General features: G+C 37.9%; 1 protein-coding gene across 1 annotated transcript; it reads left to right on the forward strand.

Moving 5' to 3' along the window:
* Window positions 1–884: 884 nt before the first annotated feature.
* On the forward strand, window positions 885–9,008 carry LOC147502104 (protein DETOXIFICATION 33-like). Its single transcript, XM_086607060.1, has 8 exons — window positions 885–1,230; window positions 4,631–5,172; window positions 6,017–6,103; window positions 6,395–6,451; window positions 6,681–6,919; window positions 8,237–8,355; window positions 8,543–8,629; window positions 8,759–9,008. Exons 1-8 carry the CDS (start codon window positions 943–945, stop codon window positions 8,846–8,848), a joined length of 1,509 nt encoding a protein of 502 aa, XP_086463186.1. The 5' UTR covers window positions 885–942; the 3' UTR covers window positions 8,849–9,008.
* Window positions 9,009–19,367: the final 10,359 nt, after the last annotated feature.

A 19,367-nucleotide genomic window follows, 5' to 3' on the forward strand; every position in this document is an offset into this window, starting at 1 on the left:
AGTATATAATTCATCTAAAAAAAAAATTGTAGTGCATATTAGTTATAGCATCCCCCTTGAGTGGCGATTCTAGATCCGCCTCTGATTGAACCCAATCAAGACACGTTTACTCCTTTGACTAAGCTTAGTACGTTCTCCTAATTGTGACGTTAAAGAAGACTTTGAAATTAAAGGTTTTATATTAGTCGACAGAGATTCTGGCTACCTTGTGCAAAAACATTTATATAGCCGGTATAGGGTCCGTCGGTTGGATAGGTTTCCAAAAGTTCCATTGTGATTGTGATATGATGTGAACAAGCTCCACCCCTAATTTCTCTACCGCAAAATTGGTCACTACGCTATTTAACGTGGTCTCCAGACACCCGCAAATTTACAATTATTGCAAAATTTAAAACATGCACATTTCTGTTAGTTGTTTTCTACCTATTTCTTCCATAACATTTTCTGTCACCGGCCAATTAGTGAGAACACTTACGCAGCAAAAAAGAAAAGAAAAAGAGGGCACTTGTCACTTGTGTGCCAAATGAAAAGGAACAAATTTAAATGCCAAATTCCAATTCAAGTGCATTAATTAGGCTCATTAGATAAAAACACATTTCATAAGAGGTTGGTATAAATGTCAGAGGATGTTTCAGCACTTTCATGTGAAGAATTTTTTTTGGTGTATCATGTATGGGACCCTTTTTTTTGGCACGCAGTTAGTGGTACATATGGCAATTTTCTTGCTTCTTATCGAGTCAAGAACCATCACACAAGTCACAATCAATCAAAATTAGAATTTCATCTTTTTTCTATTTACCTTAAAAACATTAAATAAATTCTAGAAATATCATCTAACTTTCTTGTACGTAGTACTCTATAGTCTATATAAACAGTGTATCTCAGTCTCCTTTTCTTTGCCAAGAGTGTTGAAAGTTGAAACTTCATTAGTTCAAGTTAGGTATGGACACTACTTATTACTCTTCTCCATCAGCTCCTTTGCTAACAAAGAAGAGTGAAAATGTCAACGAAGAAGAGAAGCTTATAAGTTCATCACAATCTTTTGCAAAAGATTTGTGGGCTGAAACAAAGTTAATATGGTACATAGCAGGTCCAGCAATTCTAACATCAATTTGCCAGTATTCTTTGGCTACTGTGACTCAGACCTTATTGGGTCATGTCGGTACTTATGAACTTGCTGCATTTGGAATGGAAAATCTTTTTGTTGCTGGTATTGGTTTTGGAATTATGGTATGATTCGCCACTACCTTTTCGACATTTTTTGATCCATTAGCATGCATTTCTTCGTTTAGTTCTGATCTCTGTATGACTGTATTGTTCCATTTAGTCATAGTATCACAGACTCACAGATCACTTGGCATAAGCGTACTTTTCTGAAACACCGGGCCTTTTTTATCGATCAGTTCTTCCAAGTTATTATACCATCTATTTAACAAAACTTTTCTCCTTTAAGGGGATTTTCCCCCCTTTAAATTCACTTAAGCTGGTGTATACAGTGGAGAGGCTGAGAGGTACGGTGCGTTCAGGATCGGATAATTTTTGTTAAGCTTATACTTATTTTTAATGGAAATGTGGTTAATATAAGTTTAGTAGCTTCTGATAAAAAAAAAAAAAAAAAAAAAAGTTTAGTAGCTTGTATTGGTGAATGTAATTGCACTCACTTGTCTGATATTGGTATCATTTTTTTGGTTAAGTGATACTCGTGTCATCACGGACGCTCATTTCGCCCATATATACTATTTTTTTTTAAAAAACATTACATATTGATACTGGTGAACGAGTTAAACTGATGAGGCGGGGTTTTAGTGAGCGCGATTGAGAACCATATCGGTGAAAATGGGTGCCATAGAGCCTGGATATTATTCTTTGAGAGGGTCGATATTATTATTACTCTTGTATCATATCGGACAGTAAAGGGCGCTGTATGAAGCTATATATATATTTTGTTCATAGCTTCGATTTGCGGCTTGGGAAGTTGGGAGTGAGGAACCTTTATTATTATATATATATATATATATATATTTTGTTCATAGCTTCGATTTGCGGCTTGGGAAGTTGGGAGTGAGGAACCTTTATATATATATATATATATATATATATATATATATATATATTGTTCATAGCTTCGATTTGCGGCTTGGGAAGTTGGGACTTGGGAGTGAGGAACCTTTATTTCTTGGATGACTTGGATCACGGTTATAGATACTTTCTTTCTGCTTAATAATGTCAATTGTTCACAATTAGGCCCCAGGTAGCGACACAACACCATTTATCAGTAACTAGTGGGGGTTATGACAACTTTTTGCACTAATAAAGTGCTAACATTGTTCGAATTGGGAACAATATAATTGACATTATTGAGGGCCTATTTGGGAAATTATCCCAGTAAATAATTTATGTAAAGAGTTGTACAGCGCAATACTAGTAATAATTGCACAACTAATTACAAGCAGAATTAGTTTGTGGACCGGCAAGTGTTTGCTATCTACAAGATTTGAGTTTTTAATTGGTGGAGTGGCTGTCCGAAAATACTGTTTTACTGTCTAAAAAAGCTGTTAAATTGCCCGAAAATAGATTTGACCAATAAAAATGCGACTTGCCCACAAATTCGGACTCAATTACAAGTGAGCCTCTTCTCTACACTATATGATAGCCGGGTATTTAGGACCCCCTCTCTACTGTGGAGTAGGCAATTTGTAATCCCCATAGTTGCTCAATTTTGAAACACCTCCCTCACAAAAATTAGAACAAACCCTCTATTTATTAATAATTTAGAAAAGCCTCCATAATATCACTTAAATTATATAATTATTCCCAATTTCCCTGCTAATATTAGAACAAATTATCTATTTATTAAAAATTTAGAAAAACCTCCCTAATATCACTTAAATTATATAATTATTTCCAATACAATTACCAATTACAATTAGAATCTAAAAAAATCATGTTAACGAATTACGGGTTTTAAGACTTTAGAAAAAAAGAAAACCAATGTGCACCATATATGGTTTGCATACTTGTAGAACAAAAGTAAAAAGACATCATTCAACAAAAGACCGTGTCCTTTTATCACTTTCTCTTTGTAATCAAAGCATTTGAAACTAACGAACTTGCAGAATGCATAACCACGTGAAGTGCCTTAGTGCCTGCAATCTCTATCGGCCAATCAAATTGACAGCCTTAACCACTCTAATTGGTTTAGGTTGGTTTGAGGCTTTGAGCCTATCTTTGGGATGGATTGGGATTAGTAGAGTCCACCAAATCTATGGTGCCAGTCTGCCAGCTTTGGGCTGGTTTTAGTCTAAAAATATATTCTATGTCTACTACTTAGTTCTATCTCTACTACGGCAGGGAATCGGGTCGAGACCTAAATCTGACCCGAATCTGAATCGGGTCGTTTTTCATATCCATTTATTTATTCGGGTTCGGATTTGGGTTTGGGGTTCGGATATATTTTTTAGGCTTTTTTTTACATTTTTAGTGTTATCCGATCGGATTGGTCAGGTTCGGTTCGAGTTCGGTCGGATTTAGATATAAGATTTCGGTTTTATTCAGATTCGGATATTGTCAAACTATTCGGGTTCGAATTCGGATATAGCCATATCCGACCCGAACCCGACCCGTTCCCTGCCCTAATCTCTACTCTCTTTTAACACAGCGTGGGCGAGCTAGCCAAATTGATTGGCTGTCAGCCCTAACAACCTATTAGACAGTTTTACCCCTATTCCATTTCTTAAATTACAAGAGAATCGGTTAAATAGTATTGTAATAGTTATTATATTTTAGGAGCTAAAAGGTAATATATTATAAAGATGAAATTTACTTTATTAATGACGTGGGTCAACTTCTTTGTGAGTTTTCTCCATCAGTACAAGTTATTTGGACAATTTTGCCCATATTTTGCATCTTAAATTACAATAGAATTGTGTTTATATCATTCTAATAATTGATATATTTTAGGGGCAAAAAAGCTTTTTGCGCAAACTAATTGTGTCATAGGCACGTGCTACTTAATATATATATATTAAGGAGTGGGCGAGCAAACCAAATGCTCCATACTAATAACGTTCTGTTTTCCTTTTTTTTTCGCGCCCCACTCAAATGAAACAAGACAAAATCTAGAGTGCGCAGACTGTACGTGGAGTAAATAATCTGGGCTCTCCTATCAGCAAAAGGTGCGTGTGTACTGCATAACAAAGTCTTGAATCAAGGCTCTAGAATCTAGCACACCGGTGCATCCAGCGCACTCTAGAATCGCTGTAGAAACAAAATCGTTTCTATTCATTTTTAGTTTTTTACCCTATTTTATCTCTCCTGACCCATCCATAAACCGTACCATTATGCAGTTTGTTTGTTTGTTTTTTAAAATTTTCTGTTGAGGGCCCCACCTAAAACTGGTTTTGTTTGAGAATCACGTACCACTAATACTAGTTAGGAATTTAGGATAAATGAAGCAAGGTCACCTTTTTATGATTAAGCCAATGATATCAACCTTCCGAAGTTTTTGTTCACAAAGTTTCAACCATTTCAAGGAAAATGATCCCATGAATCATGGGTTGGGCCTTATAACAGTGAGCAAAATGGTCTTCCAAGTTCCAATGATCTGATGTTTAAAATTTTAAATGTGCAGTTGGGCATGGGGAGTGCATTGGAGACACTTTGTGGACAAGCATATGGTGCAGGGAAACTAGACATGATGGGAATATACATGCAGAGATCATGGATCATTCTCTTCTCAGCTGGTGTGCTGTTGTCTCTTGTTTATGTCTTTGCTGGGCAAATCTTAAGATTATTAGGACAAAGTCCAGAGATTGCTGATTTGGCAGGAAAGTTTTCTATATGGATGATACCTCAGTTGTTTGCTTATGCATTGAACTTTCCTATACAAAAATTCCTTCAAGCTCAAAGTAAGGTCATGGTGATGGCATGGATCTCAGTTGCAGCACTTGTGCTGCATGGGATTTTGAGCTGGGTATTCATTATAAAACTTGAAATGGGGTTGGTAGGAGCAGCTATTACACTTAACTTCTCTTGGTGGGTAATGGTGCTTGCTCAGTTGATATATATATTATCTGGAGCTTGTAAAGATACATGGTCTGGATTTTCTTGGTTGGCTTTTACTGATTTGTCTGGATTTGTTGGACTTTCTTGTGCTTCAGCTGTCATGCTATGGTTTGTTCTCTCTCCCGCACACATACCAAATTATTATGCGTCCATCTTCTTTTTGTTACTGTTACAGATTTCAAATTGATTTGCTTCGGGATTTAAAGCAGGTCCCTTGCTTCCCTCCGTTGCCAAAATAAAAGTCTCGTACTTCTCTAGTGTCACTCCCTTTTAGGCCTTACTTATTGCACGGGTTTTCTGATAAACTTACAACAGCCCAGAATAGCCTTCTCATAGGTTCACGGCTCACCAAAGGCGAAAGCCCAATTGTCGGATGGGAATTCCTTTAGTCTTTTACACAATTGCACGAGGCCATGAGGGTGACTACAGGCCCAGTCAGGCAGTCGTTGGAGAGACTTTTCCAATTTTTGTCGCCATTGTCCTTTTAGTTTAGTACTGAGCAGAGATTGCGATCCTAAATACTCCAGTGGTCATAATGGGTCCAATGCCGTAATCATTTTCCCCTTCAACTAGGTTATAGCGACACAACATACAACTTACGTTGTACTCTACCCGATTGAGGAAAATGAGTCGGGTTCCTCTATAACCGGATACAAAGATGAATTTCTGTAACCGTGTTATTGGATCGTCTCAAAATGCGCACATTTGTCTCGAAATACAGACCTCGACACATCTGTGTGTTGTGTATCTCGGCACAGATCTAGCGGTGCAATAATACGATTACAGGACTCGTGGAAAACAACTTGGATTGTAATAATGTCCAATTCAATGGCTTATGTTTACCATTCACTTTTACATTTTTACTTTTCACTCTCCCTTGCAGTCTCGCACTCTCGCCACTAGCCTTTTACAATAATAATAATGAGTTAATGACATAGTTAATATCTTGCAGCTTGGAGTATTGGTACGTGATGGTGCTCATTCTGTTGGCGGGACTTCTAAAAAACCCGGAAATCACTGTTGATGCTGCTTCAATTTGGTCTGTAAACAAACTATTTGATCTGTATTACTAATATGAATTTCCGCATTGTTTTCTTCTGTGCATGTCTTTCAAACAATGTATCAAAAATTTCAGAAGTACCTAGTACCGACACATTATTTGTTAACCAACATAGCATTTTTTTTTTCTTAGTTTACTTCACTTGAAATTGGTCTTCAAACTAATTAAGTTCGTCAAAACACGGTGATCTGTTTTATTACATGCCTTTGTAGTAAATAGAATGATACCGTTAACCATTATTGAATCATTTTCATCTTTTGTGGCTGGCAGCATGAATTTGGAAGGATGGATATATATGATTCCGCTCGGTTTCATGGCAGCCGTCAGGTGCACACCCCCCAGAAATTACCAAATCATTTCACTGAACTCTTTATGTTGCTCTTTTAAATACTTAGCAGTGTAGGACATCCACCTATGAACACAAAAAACGGAATCGAGATCATTATACTTGTCATGAGTCATGACACAGTTATACTACACGTACTACTTCATTTATTTTCTTTTTGTTCTTTCTATATCACTGACTAACAGATTTTCTTTGTATCCTGTTTGACAGTGTAAGAGTCTCAAATGAGCTTGGAGCAGGGAATCCAAGAGCTGTAAGATTCTCAGTTTGGGTTATGACGACAATGTCAGTAATCATTCAAGCTGTATTTGTAATCATCATATTTGCGACTAGGAAAGATTTTCCAGCAGTGTTTACAGAGAACAAGTTGGTTATGGCTGAAGTCAGTAGAGTTGCGCTCTTTCTATGCACTTCAGTCTTCCTCTGCAGCATACAGCCTGTTCTATCAGGTACATCATAGAAAATTTTCAAAGCCATAACGAAATTTTAGAAATAATCACCAACAACCTTTATAGTATTCTTGGGGCTTATCTTTCCGCGCCCCTTATTATTTGGTCTAGGTCCATTAATATGGTTGTCATTGCAAAGATGAAATCCATTGATGTTTGCTATTCATAAAGTGACATTGGTGTAAGACTCATTCGACATATATACAGACATATACACCTGCGCGTCTGCCCCAATTAAACACTCGAACGTAATTAATGGCTGAGTGGCACCTGAAGTAGGGTATTCCAGTATTGTGATGCTCAAATTGAACATAGTCTATAAGAGATGACAATTGGCAAAATACCACCGCTTGATATTAAGAGTGTCAATCTGGTTCTTCATGTTTCCAAATATATATTTAAATTTGATAAACTCTTAAAACTGTGTTTGTTATATCCACCTATTCAGGCTATTAGGATTTCCGTCCATGCTAAATGTCCCTGTTCCTATAGGCTATATTTACCATTTCCAGGGTTTTGCTCTAGTTCATTACGGTATGTCAATGCTTGTGTGAACTTCATACTAGATGCCTATGTGATGGAGCAATAGTTTCAACTTTCAATTCAACTACGGTATGGTTTATGGACGAATTTGTGGGACTCTTTATAAAGTGTCAGTTAGGGCATCTCCAATGGTGGTGTAATCCGTATAGAGTGGAAATTTTACACCCTAAATGTCAAAAAACTCTTTCCAATGGGAGTGTTATACCATAGGTAATAGAGTATTAGTTGATAGAGAGGGTGGAGAATTCCCCCTCTCGCTATCAGCTAATAAAAAGCCCGGACGACACTGGAACAGACGTCTGAGTAAAAACAAATTCGGACGTCACTTGGAGTGTCGTCCCTGTTTATTTCTAAAGTCACAATTTAAAATTTTTAAACTCGGACGTCAAGTGACGTCCCACTGAAGTGACGTCCAAGTTTAAAATTGAACTTTTTTACACTTTTCCATTAGGAACAATAGAGAGTGGATATTTATGGGCTCTATAATAATTTACAATTTGAGTAGTAAAATCCTAATGGCACTTAAGTGGCGCCTATGTGGAGGTGTAATTTTACACCCCCCATTGGAGATGCCTTTATTGTAGATTACTTTTTTTTTTCCTTTGGTTTTGCATGCGTACCTACGAAATTTGAGATTACAAACAGTATGACAAATGCCCAAGTTACATGTGTCTTAGCATGGACATTCTCAAACTGGAGATTTCATTTTTAAGAATTATAGCGGCTTACAAGTTTTATCCAAGTTCATCAAGTGCTTCATTCTTGAATGCGCAGGTGTGGCCATTGGAGCTGGTTGGCAAAATCTTGTTGCCTACATAAATGTTGCATGCTATTATCTTTTAGGATTCCCCATTGGCGCTCTTCTGGGATATAAATTTAATCTTGGTCTTCCGGTAAGCTGAAAGATGTAATTTTGTGTTAGAGTTGTAGATCATAGTTATTAGTAACAACAGTGAATCTTTTGGCAAAGTCATGGCGACTACTCTAATTTTTCATGTTGTTTATCAATTTTTCTGCTTCAGAAAATATTAGTCAAGTTTAATTTTAATCTAAATGTTTATTGATTATTTTTCTACGAAGGGATTATGGGGTGGAATAATCTCTGGAGTTGGTCTACAGACCATCATCCTAGTAATAGTCACATTGCGCACAGATTGGGAAAAGGAGGCAAGTAAAATTAAAATTCATGTGTTTAAATTTTACAAGTTGTTTTAGTTTTCATATATTTTTTACAGTATAAATCGGCATCTAATCTTTCTATGCATATTTTTGAGGGTTTTTATCATTTCTTTGCAGGCAAAATTGGCAGCAGAGAGGATTTCTACTTGGGGATACTTGGATGGTGAGCTGGGAAAAGAAGGTTTTGAGCCTTCCAGTAAATTGTAAATCTTTGCTTTCCTAGAACATTGGTGTAACTGATCTTGGTAAACATTCATCACAACCATGATGAAGACTTCTCTTCTCAAGAAAAGAAAAAAATGTTTGTGATAAATGCTAATACTTCAATTCTTATTGATCTTTGTGATAAAATGTTTCTTTTGAATAAGGTTGCATATTTGAGTTTCTGTAGTTGTGAATTATGTTCATGGGAAGATCTCGGATTCCGTGTAATGTCAACCATCGAACGGCCCGACAGCCATTAGACTCCCTAGCTTACATAAATTGCCCTTGTGTGGTAATGCATAACTATATAGTGGTCGTGGTCGATCGTGAATGCTTCTTATAGTTAGATACTCCGCTCCACTTCCTTTCTACTTTATGCAAGTAAGTTTCTGATTAGGGCTGGAACTGGTACGGGTTTCAACTCGAATCCATTTTACCGGATATAGTTTCTATGTTTGTGACTAGAATCCGATTCGAATCCAAACCATTTTAATAAGATTCATATTTTGATGCTTAAAAAATTAATTTATATCGTACATTTATATATGAAAATCATTAAAATAGTGTATTTTTTTGTTGTTTTTTAATGGATATGGATATCCGAAATCTGATCCGAATCCGAATGGATCCTAATATGGTAAAGAATTTTGAGTGAATCCGACCCGACCCGACCCGCTCCATTTCCAGCCCTATTTCTGATTCTACGACAGAAGTACGCAAATAATCTCATCCAAAGACCATTACACTAGGGGTGGGCAATGGGCCGGGTCGGGCTAGCCCGGCCCTAAACATTTAAAGCCCTTAAGATATTAGGGCCGGGTCGGCCCGGCCCTAAAGTCAGCATAGGGTCGGGTCGGGCTGGGTCACAAGTCGAAACCTCAAGCCCTGACCCTGACCCTAGCCCTCTTTAAAGGCTTTAGGGTCGGGCTTTAGGGTCGAGGGCCTATATATATATATATATATATATATATATATATATATATATATATATATATATATATATATATATATATATATATATATATTTTTACATCGGTTTAAAACTCATTTATATTACAAAATGTATAATAATCTACAAACTCAAAGTCCAACCAATCTAGTAATAATCTTGTATAAGTCCAAAAATTTAAAATGCATTATCCACAATCTAATGAACTCAAGTACATCGAAAAGTTCGAATTTTGTTCTTCCTTGTACTCAAACCTCACTAAAATTACATTTAACATTGAAATACATAGACAAATAATTATATTATCATTTTAAAGGAAGAAGTAATATATATAAAGAATAAACATAATAGTTTTGGTTAAGGGTCATGGAAGTTGTTAAACTATTTGTAATATCATAAATTATTTCTATAATAGATTCAAACAAATATAATATTACCTTTCTTCTAATTTAAAAGTGATTCAAGCTTTGTATATGGAAATGAAAATATTGGCTTTTGAACAAGTGATGGAGAAAGGTTTGAGATTACAAATGTCATTTTTCTGACAAAGGTTGTTTTTTGGTTTCTATGTTACAAATGTCTGCTATGTATTTTGCTTTAATGGTGTGGAAGGAAATCTTTAGTTTTAGACTTGGTTTGGATGTGAATAAAAATATAATTTATAAGAAATAAGTGAGAAAAGAAATTGAGAATAATAAGTTATGGACTTTGACTTGATGATCAAAGGAATAAAGTCTTATTTTTATTAGGCTAGTGCTCATTGTTCTTCATGGTACGCTAAGTTGACAAGTTTTTGTTATATAAAACAAGTTATTGGAAGTACCCTTGGGTGTAAGTGATAAATTACAAAGACAACAATGTTATTTTAATTGAAAATATTTAACAAAGAGTTGGACAATTATGGTATGTGTATTTATAGTGAAAGTATGAAATGAGGGTGGTTAGGGCTTGGTTAGGGTCGGGCCTATGTTTTAGAATCTTAGCCTAGCTAAGCCGCCTAGAAGGCATTAGGGTAGGCCCGGCCTACCCCTAAACTCTGTGAGGGCTTTATAGGGCTTAGGGTCGGGTCGGTCAGGGCCGGGTTAGGGTCGTTAGGGCCAAATTCCCACCCCTACATTACACACACTTCCACTGAAGGGGCATAACAATAAGAGTAGTATAGGAACTGAATGGGTTAGAACAGCTCTGAACTGTTGGTTGCACTTAGTTTCGCCTGAAGGCTCTTGTGGAGAGATTAGTTTAAGCAAAAGAAATTACCACAGGTATTTTCGGTTAAACTATTGTTAGGGAAAACTGTTTGGAGTTGTTTCTAGTTTTGAATTTTGATTACCAAGTTCATCGTCATGTAATGACAAGTTGCAACCGCAAGTATTGTCTTATTTATCAATTTTTTTGGCCCTTGTGTATGCATTAGGGGTGGGAATTTGGCCCTAACGACCCTAACCCGGCCCTGACCGACCCGACCCTAAGCCCTATAAAGCCCTCACAGAGTTTAGGGCCGGGCCGGGCCGGCCCTAATGCCTTCTAGGGCAGGGCTAGGGCTAAGATTCTAAAACATAGGCCCGACCCTAACCAAGCCCTAACTAAGCCCTAACCGGCCCTGTTTCATACTTTCACTATAAATACACATACCATAATTGTCCAACTCTTTGTTAAATATTTTCAATTAAAATAACATTGTCCTTTGTAATTTATCACTTACACCCAAAGGTACTTCCAATAACTTGTTTTATATAACAAAACTTGTCAACTTAGCGACCATGAAGAACAATGAGCACTAGCCTAATAAAAATAAGACTTTATTCCTTTGATCATCAAGTCAAAGTCCATAACTTATTATTCTCAATTTCTTTTCTCACTTATTTCTTATAAATTATATTTTTATTCACATCCAAGCCAAGTCTAAAACTAAAGATTTCCTTCCACACCATTAAAGCAAAATACATAGCAGACATTTGTAACATAGAAACCAAAAAACAACCTTTGTCAAAAAAATGACATTTGTAATCTCAAACCTTTCTCCATCACTTGTTCAAAAGCCAATATTTTCATTTCCATATACAAAGCTTGAATCACTTTTAAATTAGAAGAAAGGTAATATTATATTTGTTTGAATCTATTATAGAAATAATTTATGATATTACAAATAGTTTAACAACTTCCATGGCCCTTAACCAAAACTATTATGTTTATTCTTTATATATATTACTTCTTCCTTTAAAATGATAATATAATTATTTGTCTATGTATTTCAATGTTAAATGTAATTTTAGTGAGGTTTGAGTACAAGGAAGAACAAATTCCGAACTCTCGATGTACTTCAGTTCATTAGATTGTGGATGTGCATTTTAAATTTTTGGACTTATACAAGATTATTACTAGATTGGTTGGACTTTGAGTTTGTAGATTATTGTACATTTTTGTAATATAAATGAGTTTTAAAACTGATGTAGTAAAAAAAAAATATATATATATATATAGGCCTGGCCCTAAAGCCCGACCCTAAAACCTTTTTAAAGAGGGCTGTGGTCGTGGTCGTGGCTTGAGGTTTCGACTTGTGACCGCCCCGACCGACCCTATATGCCGACTTTAGGCTGGGCCAACCCGGCCCTAATATCTTAAAGGCTTTAAATGTTTAGGGCCGGGCTAGCCCGACCCGGCCCATTGCCCACCCCTAGTATGCATCGTTGTAAAGGTGTATTTTAGTTATACCTTACATACAAGGTTAGAAGGAGAAAGGATTTGAATATGGGAAAGACTGAGTTCGTTGGTTGAGCGAACTGCCTACGTATCTATCTCTCGATTATGGGGGAAGAGAAGAATCAGGTCTGGCGTAGTTCATGTAGGGGGTATTTATAGCTGGTGAGCGTAGAGATCTAACCAACACGTGTACTGACAAACACAAATGTATGGTTGAGATTGAGAAGGAGTATAGGAATGGTGTTGGTAGAAATTCTGTAATGATGGTAAGTGGTTGCAGTGGTTCGTAATTTGCAGAGACAACATGTGTAAGTATGGCCTTGGCAATGATTGCTTCTCGAAGATATGCTGTGTCACGGATTAGAACGCTCTGTGTGAGGATGTGCGAGTCGATCTGTTCTGGAGCGATCTCATAGCTCAGGGGTATGAGCTGTTGATGTAGGTCGCTCTGAATGCAGCTCGGGTAAGTGTGGTATTTCCGCTATGCTGGACACGTGCTTGATATTCCTGAATGAGAATATCACTCCCTCACACTGCCCCCTCTCAGTAGGCCATGATGTACATTGAAGCGATCTGCTGAGAGAAAACGGTGGCGCGTGTTGAGCATTAGTGAAGAAGCGGATTGGCGTGAATGGAAATACCCACCGTATTATGGAGGTCGACTCGTGTTGTATGACGAACTGATGTGGGGTGATAGCAGGCACGTGGTTGGCACGTGAGATAATCTTAGCAGTTGGTGAGCCGCTTTTTCTGGAATCTTGAAAAGACAGGTTTTAGGTAGACGTGTGCGGGCTAGGGCTTAGGTTGTAATCATAATACATTGGGAACTGGAGGGGAGGTTGTATAAACAAACTTTTGGAGATCTGAAAAGCCACTTTTTGTTTTGTTTCTAGAAACGCAGAAACTAGAACTCCTCAGGTTAGTGCTTCTGCCATTGTTGATTTTATTTTTTATTTTGTTCTTGCTTGTTTCATTCGGTTAGTAGGTCGGTTTTAGCTTTTATTGTCTAGGATTAGTTACCACTAAGGAAAAGGGACATGTCTGATTCGGACGATACTCGATCTGAAGATATTCGAGAAGTGTCATTGAGTTGTGGGGAAATGGAGGATGAGAGGGAGGAATCAGTAGGATTTGATAGTGAGGATATGGCGAAGGAAGCACAGTTTGAATCTACTGCTGCTGTAGCTAGCACTTCAGGTCGTGATGAGGGGTCGTCCTCGAGTGGGTTGCCTCCCAGAACTGTAGATAAACGTGCAACAAAAGCTTTCGCTAATCTAAGGGAAGTTTATGGCCGGTATTCAGGGGGGCGACCTGGAGATACACGAATTGGAGAAGAACGTAAAAGTGTTTAGTGAGACGTACACACCACCGAACTACGGTATAATAGTCTGCGAGGGGCAGCAGAGGGCTGGTATGAGGATATCGTTCTTGAAGCTGACTTGCGACTTTTTGAACTTATGTTGGAAAGCGCCTTGCCAGTTTGTGGGTAATACTTGGCGGCTGTTTAAGGTGTTTGATCTACTGAATGCGAGTGGTGAATACCGCATAGGGATCGCTGACATTATTGAGTATTACACTGTAAAGCGATCTCGTGCTTACAACTTTAGCTTGCAAACTTTGATAGAAAAATCTAGCGTGCTGGATGGTGTAAGCAATGAGGCTTGGGAGAGGAGGTCGTTGCTGTTAGTTGGGAACTTCTATGCTAGAGGATGTAGTTTGCAAACTAGGGTTTGCAATTTTGCTGGTGGGTAGGAGTGTGTTATTTTGTTGTCTTGATGTTTGAATTGTTGATATTTTAACTGACATGGTTCTATGATGTGTTTGCAGAGCTCGTTATAAAGAAGCGAACTAATCGGTCGGTGATAGAGAAGTTTGCGAAGTTAACCCGAGTTCAGAAACGAGAGAAACTGCCTGAGGTCACGCATTTCTTTGTGGAGTGAGGAGGTCGCGTGGTCAGGGAGAAGAGGAGGAATAAGAAAAGAAGGGCTCGGGGTCAAACTAGTGAAGCAGCGATGGAGAAGCATAAGAGCGATCTGGTAATAAGGGAAGATGGGAACCGAAACGGTAACACCCTCATTTTATTAAATGTTCAAAATTAATTATTTTGCAAAATAATAATAATAATAGTAATATAATATTTACTAAGTCTTAAGTTAAGTGGAGTGAATATGTATGTTTGATTTTGTTGGAAAAAAAGAGGGAAAATAGTTTGTTTAGTTTGAAAATAATTTAATAGGAAAGTTTTGAAGTTTTAAAATAATGTGTAGAGATTGTATTAATAAGAAAACAGGGAGAGAATAATTCCGAAATTTATGGGAGAAAATATGGAAAGTTTCTTAAAGTAAAATATGGCAGAATTCTTTAGAATGGGATGGTTTTTCAAAAATGGATGTTTTTTTTAAGAAAAACTAATTTTTCATTAGAACTAGACAAGTTAAAACAAAGAAAAACTGAGCACGGATCATGCGTATTCTAACTGGCGCGGAATCGGTTTTCTTTCATATTCTAGATACGTTTTTCGCGATACAGGTGAGTAGTTTAGCTTTTCTATTATTTTTACGTCTATACAGAGATAACTGTACTGTATAAGATTTCCGCTCTTGTTTTCTTCTCATTCTCCGGTTGTTATTCTGCGTATTGTCGTATGGTTAAAACTTGGAGTATTGTTAAAACCTGTTATATATTGGTTGTTGTTCTTAATTACAAAAATTTATTGAACTGTTGGAACTGAGATCGGTAATGGTGGCGCAAGCCAAAGAAGAAATCGCCCAGTATTTTAATTGAACTTTTATTATTATGTTTATTGTGTGGTTGTGTTGGTTTATGATTGTGGGGTTGGATAAAACTGTTGGTGGTATGGGAAGATTGTGGGTTTGATGTTTGGGTGATGTAGGGTGCTGTCAAAGATCAAAGAAGTCGTTAATGGCGATCGGATCTTGGTTGGGGGGTGATTTTTGAAGTTTAGGTTTTTGAGTTTTGTGTTAACTAAAGTTGTAGGGGTTTTGTTTTGGGGTATTTTCGGTTGGGTTTGAAGTGGTGGCTAGTGGAGATGGGTGGTGGCTGATTAGTGGAGAAGATGACCGTGAGTGTCATCCAGTACTCCCACGTGCAGGTTATGTGAGTTGTGTTCGGATACCTTAGTTGGACCGAACCAACTGGTGGTTTTGGGAGGGCCGGTGGTGGCTGGTGGTGGAGGAGAGGAACTGGTGAGGAAGATGACTCTGTTGGGCTTGGGCTTTGGGCCAAAGTCTTTAGTTTTGTTGGTTGAGCCGGAACTAAGTTAGTTTGGTTTTGGGCCAGTTCTATTTATTGTTGTTGGGCCGGACCAGTTTAGTTTAAGTTTTGGACCAGTTTAGTGTAAGTTTTGGACCAGTTTTAGTTTAGGTTTTGGGCCGGTCCATATAACTTAAAATAGATCCAATGGGTCTTTCAATATTTAGACTTTTGGGTTTTGGTTTTGGGCTTTGACTGTGGACTTTTGACTATTTAATTGTGTTACGTTTTATGTTGTAAATTGTATGGACAAATCAAATGCTAAAATGCTATGAAAGCTTGTATAAATTTGTTAGTCATTATCTAATTAAGATTTGACGTGAGTAGTGTGTAAAGCATATAAATATTGGCACATAATCAGAGGGGAAATTCTTATAAGACTTAGATATATACGTTTTTATGAGAATTAAATTATATACGGACTTAGATTCATGGACTTTAGTATTGGGCTTTGATGGTGAATTGAGTTCACATAAATATATTGAATGAATACGTTACATGATTGATTACTATTATGAGTTGCTACTTAAATAAATTGTAGTATTTATGAAGGCTTGAGATATTCCATATGGTGTAGTGCAATATATGATTGGCACGTGAAATAATAAGTTTTGAGATTTGATATAGAGATACTTGGATATCGTGCAATGAATAGTATTGGCACGTGATAATATGGATTTTTATTATAACGAGAAACGTTGAGCTTCAGTACAATTAAGTATACTGGCATGAGATAGAACAAGAATTATTATTGAGATTTTCCAAATATGGTGGCTTAGTGCAATAATTTATTTGGCACGTGATATAGTGAAATGGTTATGAGATACTAAGGTATGACACCTGAATAAATTATGTAACGAAAATCCTAGAACATAGCTACCACAACTCATGTGATTTGGCCCTAGTGATGGGCGTATGTGATATGATTGGCCCTTCTGGCGTTTCAGTAAATCTGAATGGCCTTTTGGGCGTAAGTAATTTGATTGGCCCTTCTGACGTTTCAGTGAATCTGAATGGCCCTTCTGGCGTAGCCGAATAGTGGCTTGATTATTCCGTTCGCAAAATTAGAACGAGACGCATGATATTTTATGCCGAATAGTGGTAGTACTCACATAATGGCTTTCGTGTGAGGGTTACCTGGTATGCGATATCACGTTTAGGGTAGCTACGCACGGAGTGGTTCATTATGTGAGGGGAGGCATGTGGATATACATATTCGGCATTGGGTAGCGATTGTGGTAGCCAGAGAAACTAGGTTAGACATAGATACGACGTGATTTTAGGGACACGCAAAGAAAGCCTTAAATAATATAATTATAGTAATATGTTGGTTAATGATATATTTTTAAATATATGATTGTATATGGTTTTGCAGAAGGGTGGGTCAACCTAATTACTTGTGCAGAGACGACCCACTCTGTAATTGAGCATGAAATACGGCAAGTATAGAATATGTTTGGCTGGTTATTAGTTTAGTTAGAACCTAAGGCGCCTCGGTGGAGGAACTAAATGCCTTTGTATTATTGTTGGAAAGCTAAGACGCCTCAGTGGAGAAACTACCTGCCTTAATGATTGTAATTAAGAATGTTGTATTAGTCGTTGGAAGTTAAGGCGCCTCGGTGGAAGAACTAAATACCTTATGGACTGTGTATATGTATGTATAAGTATAATTTGTATTTTTGGGCTACTCACACCAGCATTGTTTATAATGCTGACCCGATTTGCATGTTTGTTTATCGGGTGTGTTCATTAAATGAACATAGTTGATAAGTCTGGGCAGGTTTAGTAGTGAAGAAGGTTGGTTTCTGCTTGTGGTTTGCATTAGCGTCACATTCAGGATATGTTTTGTTTTCCCTTAAGGTGTAATAGATTTTAGTTGAGACAAATGTTGTTTTGTATTTTCCAGTTGTAATTATAAATAAAAAGGGTTGAAAGGAGATTTGTAATTTAATCATATTTGTGAATTTTTGTAATGAAGAGGACTTTTGTTTATTTGAAAATTTTTATTGGTTTTTAATTATTCGCGTATTTAAACTGATTATGGGTTTTTGGGAGTTGAGAGTGTATCACACCTCGAAAATTGAAGAGTCAGGAACAAATATTTTTTTTCCGAATTCTGTCGAAATTCGGGGTGTGACAGAAATCGTGCTGGTCCTAAGCGACCCACCGGAGGTGCTGGTGCCTTGGGGGTTGGTGGGCGACCTGAAAGGGGAGTTGGGTCTAGTAGCTCTCCCTTGGACTTGGAACATATCACCTTCAAGCCTCGCGAGTAAAGCAACTCGCTTAAGAAGAAGGCTGATACGACTGAGAAGGAAGCTGTAAAAGTTGTCAAGGCTGCGAGGCATATGCCTGGGGATAGCTCCGGTGCTGGGGGAGCGTCTAGTAGTGAACGAGTTGGTGGTAAGGCCACTAGTAGTTCTAGGTCGATGCCTACATCACTCTTGGATCTGGAGACCTTTGGGGCCAGTCAGAGTTCACCCCCCAGCATCCTGAGAGCCCAGCTCGTCAGCGAAGTTGAAGGCCCTGAGTAAGGTGAGTGGGAAGTCTGTTATGGCTGATGATGATTTGGAGCGCCAAGTGGTGTACGTGGATGACCAGGGGGTGCAACGAACTGTGAAGCGAATTGATGTCGGCTTTAAGTTGAGTAAGGTTACATCTTGCCTGCTTGATCACATATCTCTGGATGGCAGCCGTAAGGAACTGGACATCAAGGGTCTTGCTGATAATCTGAGGCGAATGGACGTGGCTCATTGTCTGGTAAGTGACGTTCTTCAGATCTTGTTCATTAGCTCTATATTTGCATGTCAATTATCGACTGTTGTTGTACTTTTGTGTGTGTAGCTTGTGAGTGGATATCAAAAGCTGAAGAAGATTGCTCAGATCGTTGAGTCAGAGAAGGAGTCTGTCACCAAGCTGAAGGAAGAGTTGCGAAATGTCCAGGATGCGTATTCCGTTGATCGCGAGGACTTCGAAGCGCTGAAGAAAGAGCACCAGGACGTTTGTTTGGCGAAACTTCTGATTGGTACCGAGTTGGAAGACGCCAAGCTGAAACTACATGCCACTGGGGAGAAACTTGATGCTGCGAATGTAAAGATTGTCAATGTGAGTGGCTATGCCCAGCACTGCAAGGATGTCGCTCAACAGGCTACCAAAGCTTACGACGTTCTAGACGCTGATTTCCTTGAGCTAGAAGCAGAGTATAAAGCTTTCAGAGAGGAGCATGAACGTGGGGCTCCCAGTACAACAGTGTTAAACGTACAGGGAGATGCATGTGATGCTCCTATCTTGCCTGGAACTGTTTTGGAGGTCGCTACGTTCCAAATTGAGGAGGTTGCGCCGAACGTGTTTGTGAATGTGGATGCTGATGGTAGGGTATCTCGATTGTGGTAGGTGATGGAGGCGCTGCTGAGGTTGAACTGGATCCCCTAGCTACTGAAAACTTGTTTGTTGTTTCTTGAATTTGATAGTTGTGAGTGTTTTTGTTTGTTTTGATATTGTAAGTTGCGATACATTAGAGCTAGTTTCTCGGGGTAACCTAGGTAGTTCGCCTTTATTTTTTGGTAGTTAAAATACTGAAAGAACTAGCTTCCCGTACTGTTC

Source organism: Coptis chinensis, chromosome 4, assembly GCF_015680905.1.
Source record: "Coptis chinensis isolate HL-2020 chromosome 4, ASM1568090v1, whole genome shotgun sequence".
Classification (NCBI taxonomy): domain Eukaryota; kingdom Viridiplantae; phylum Streptophyta; class Magnoliopsida; order Ranunculales; family Ranunculaceae; genus Coptis; species Coptis chinensis.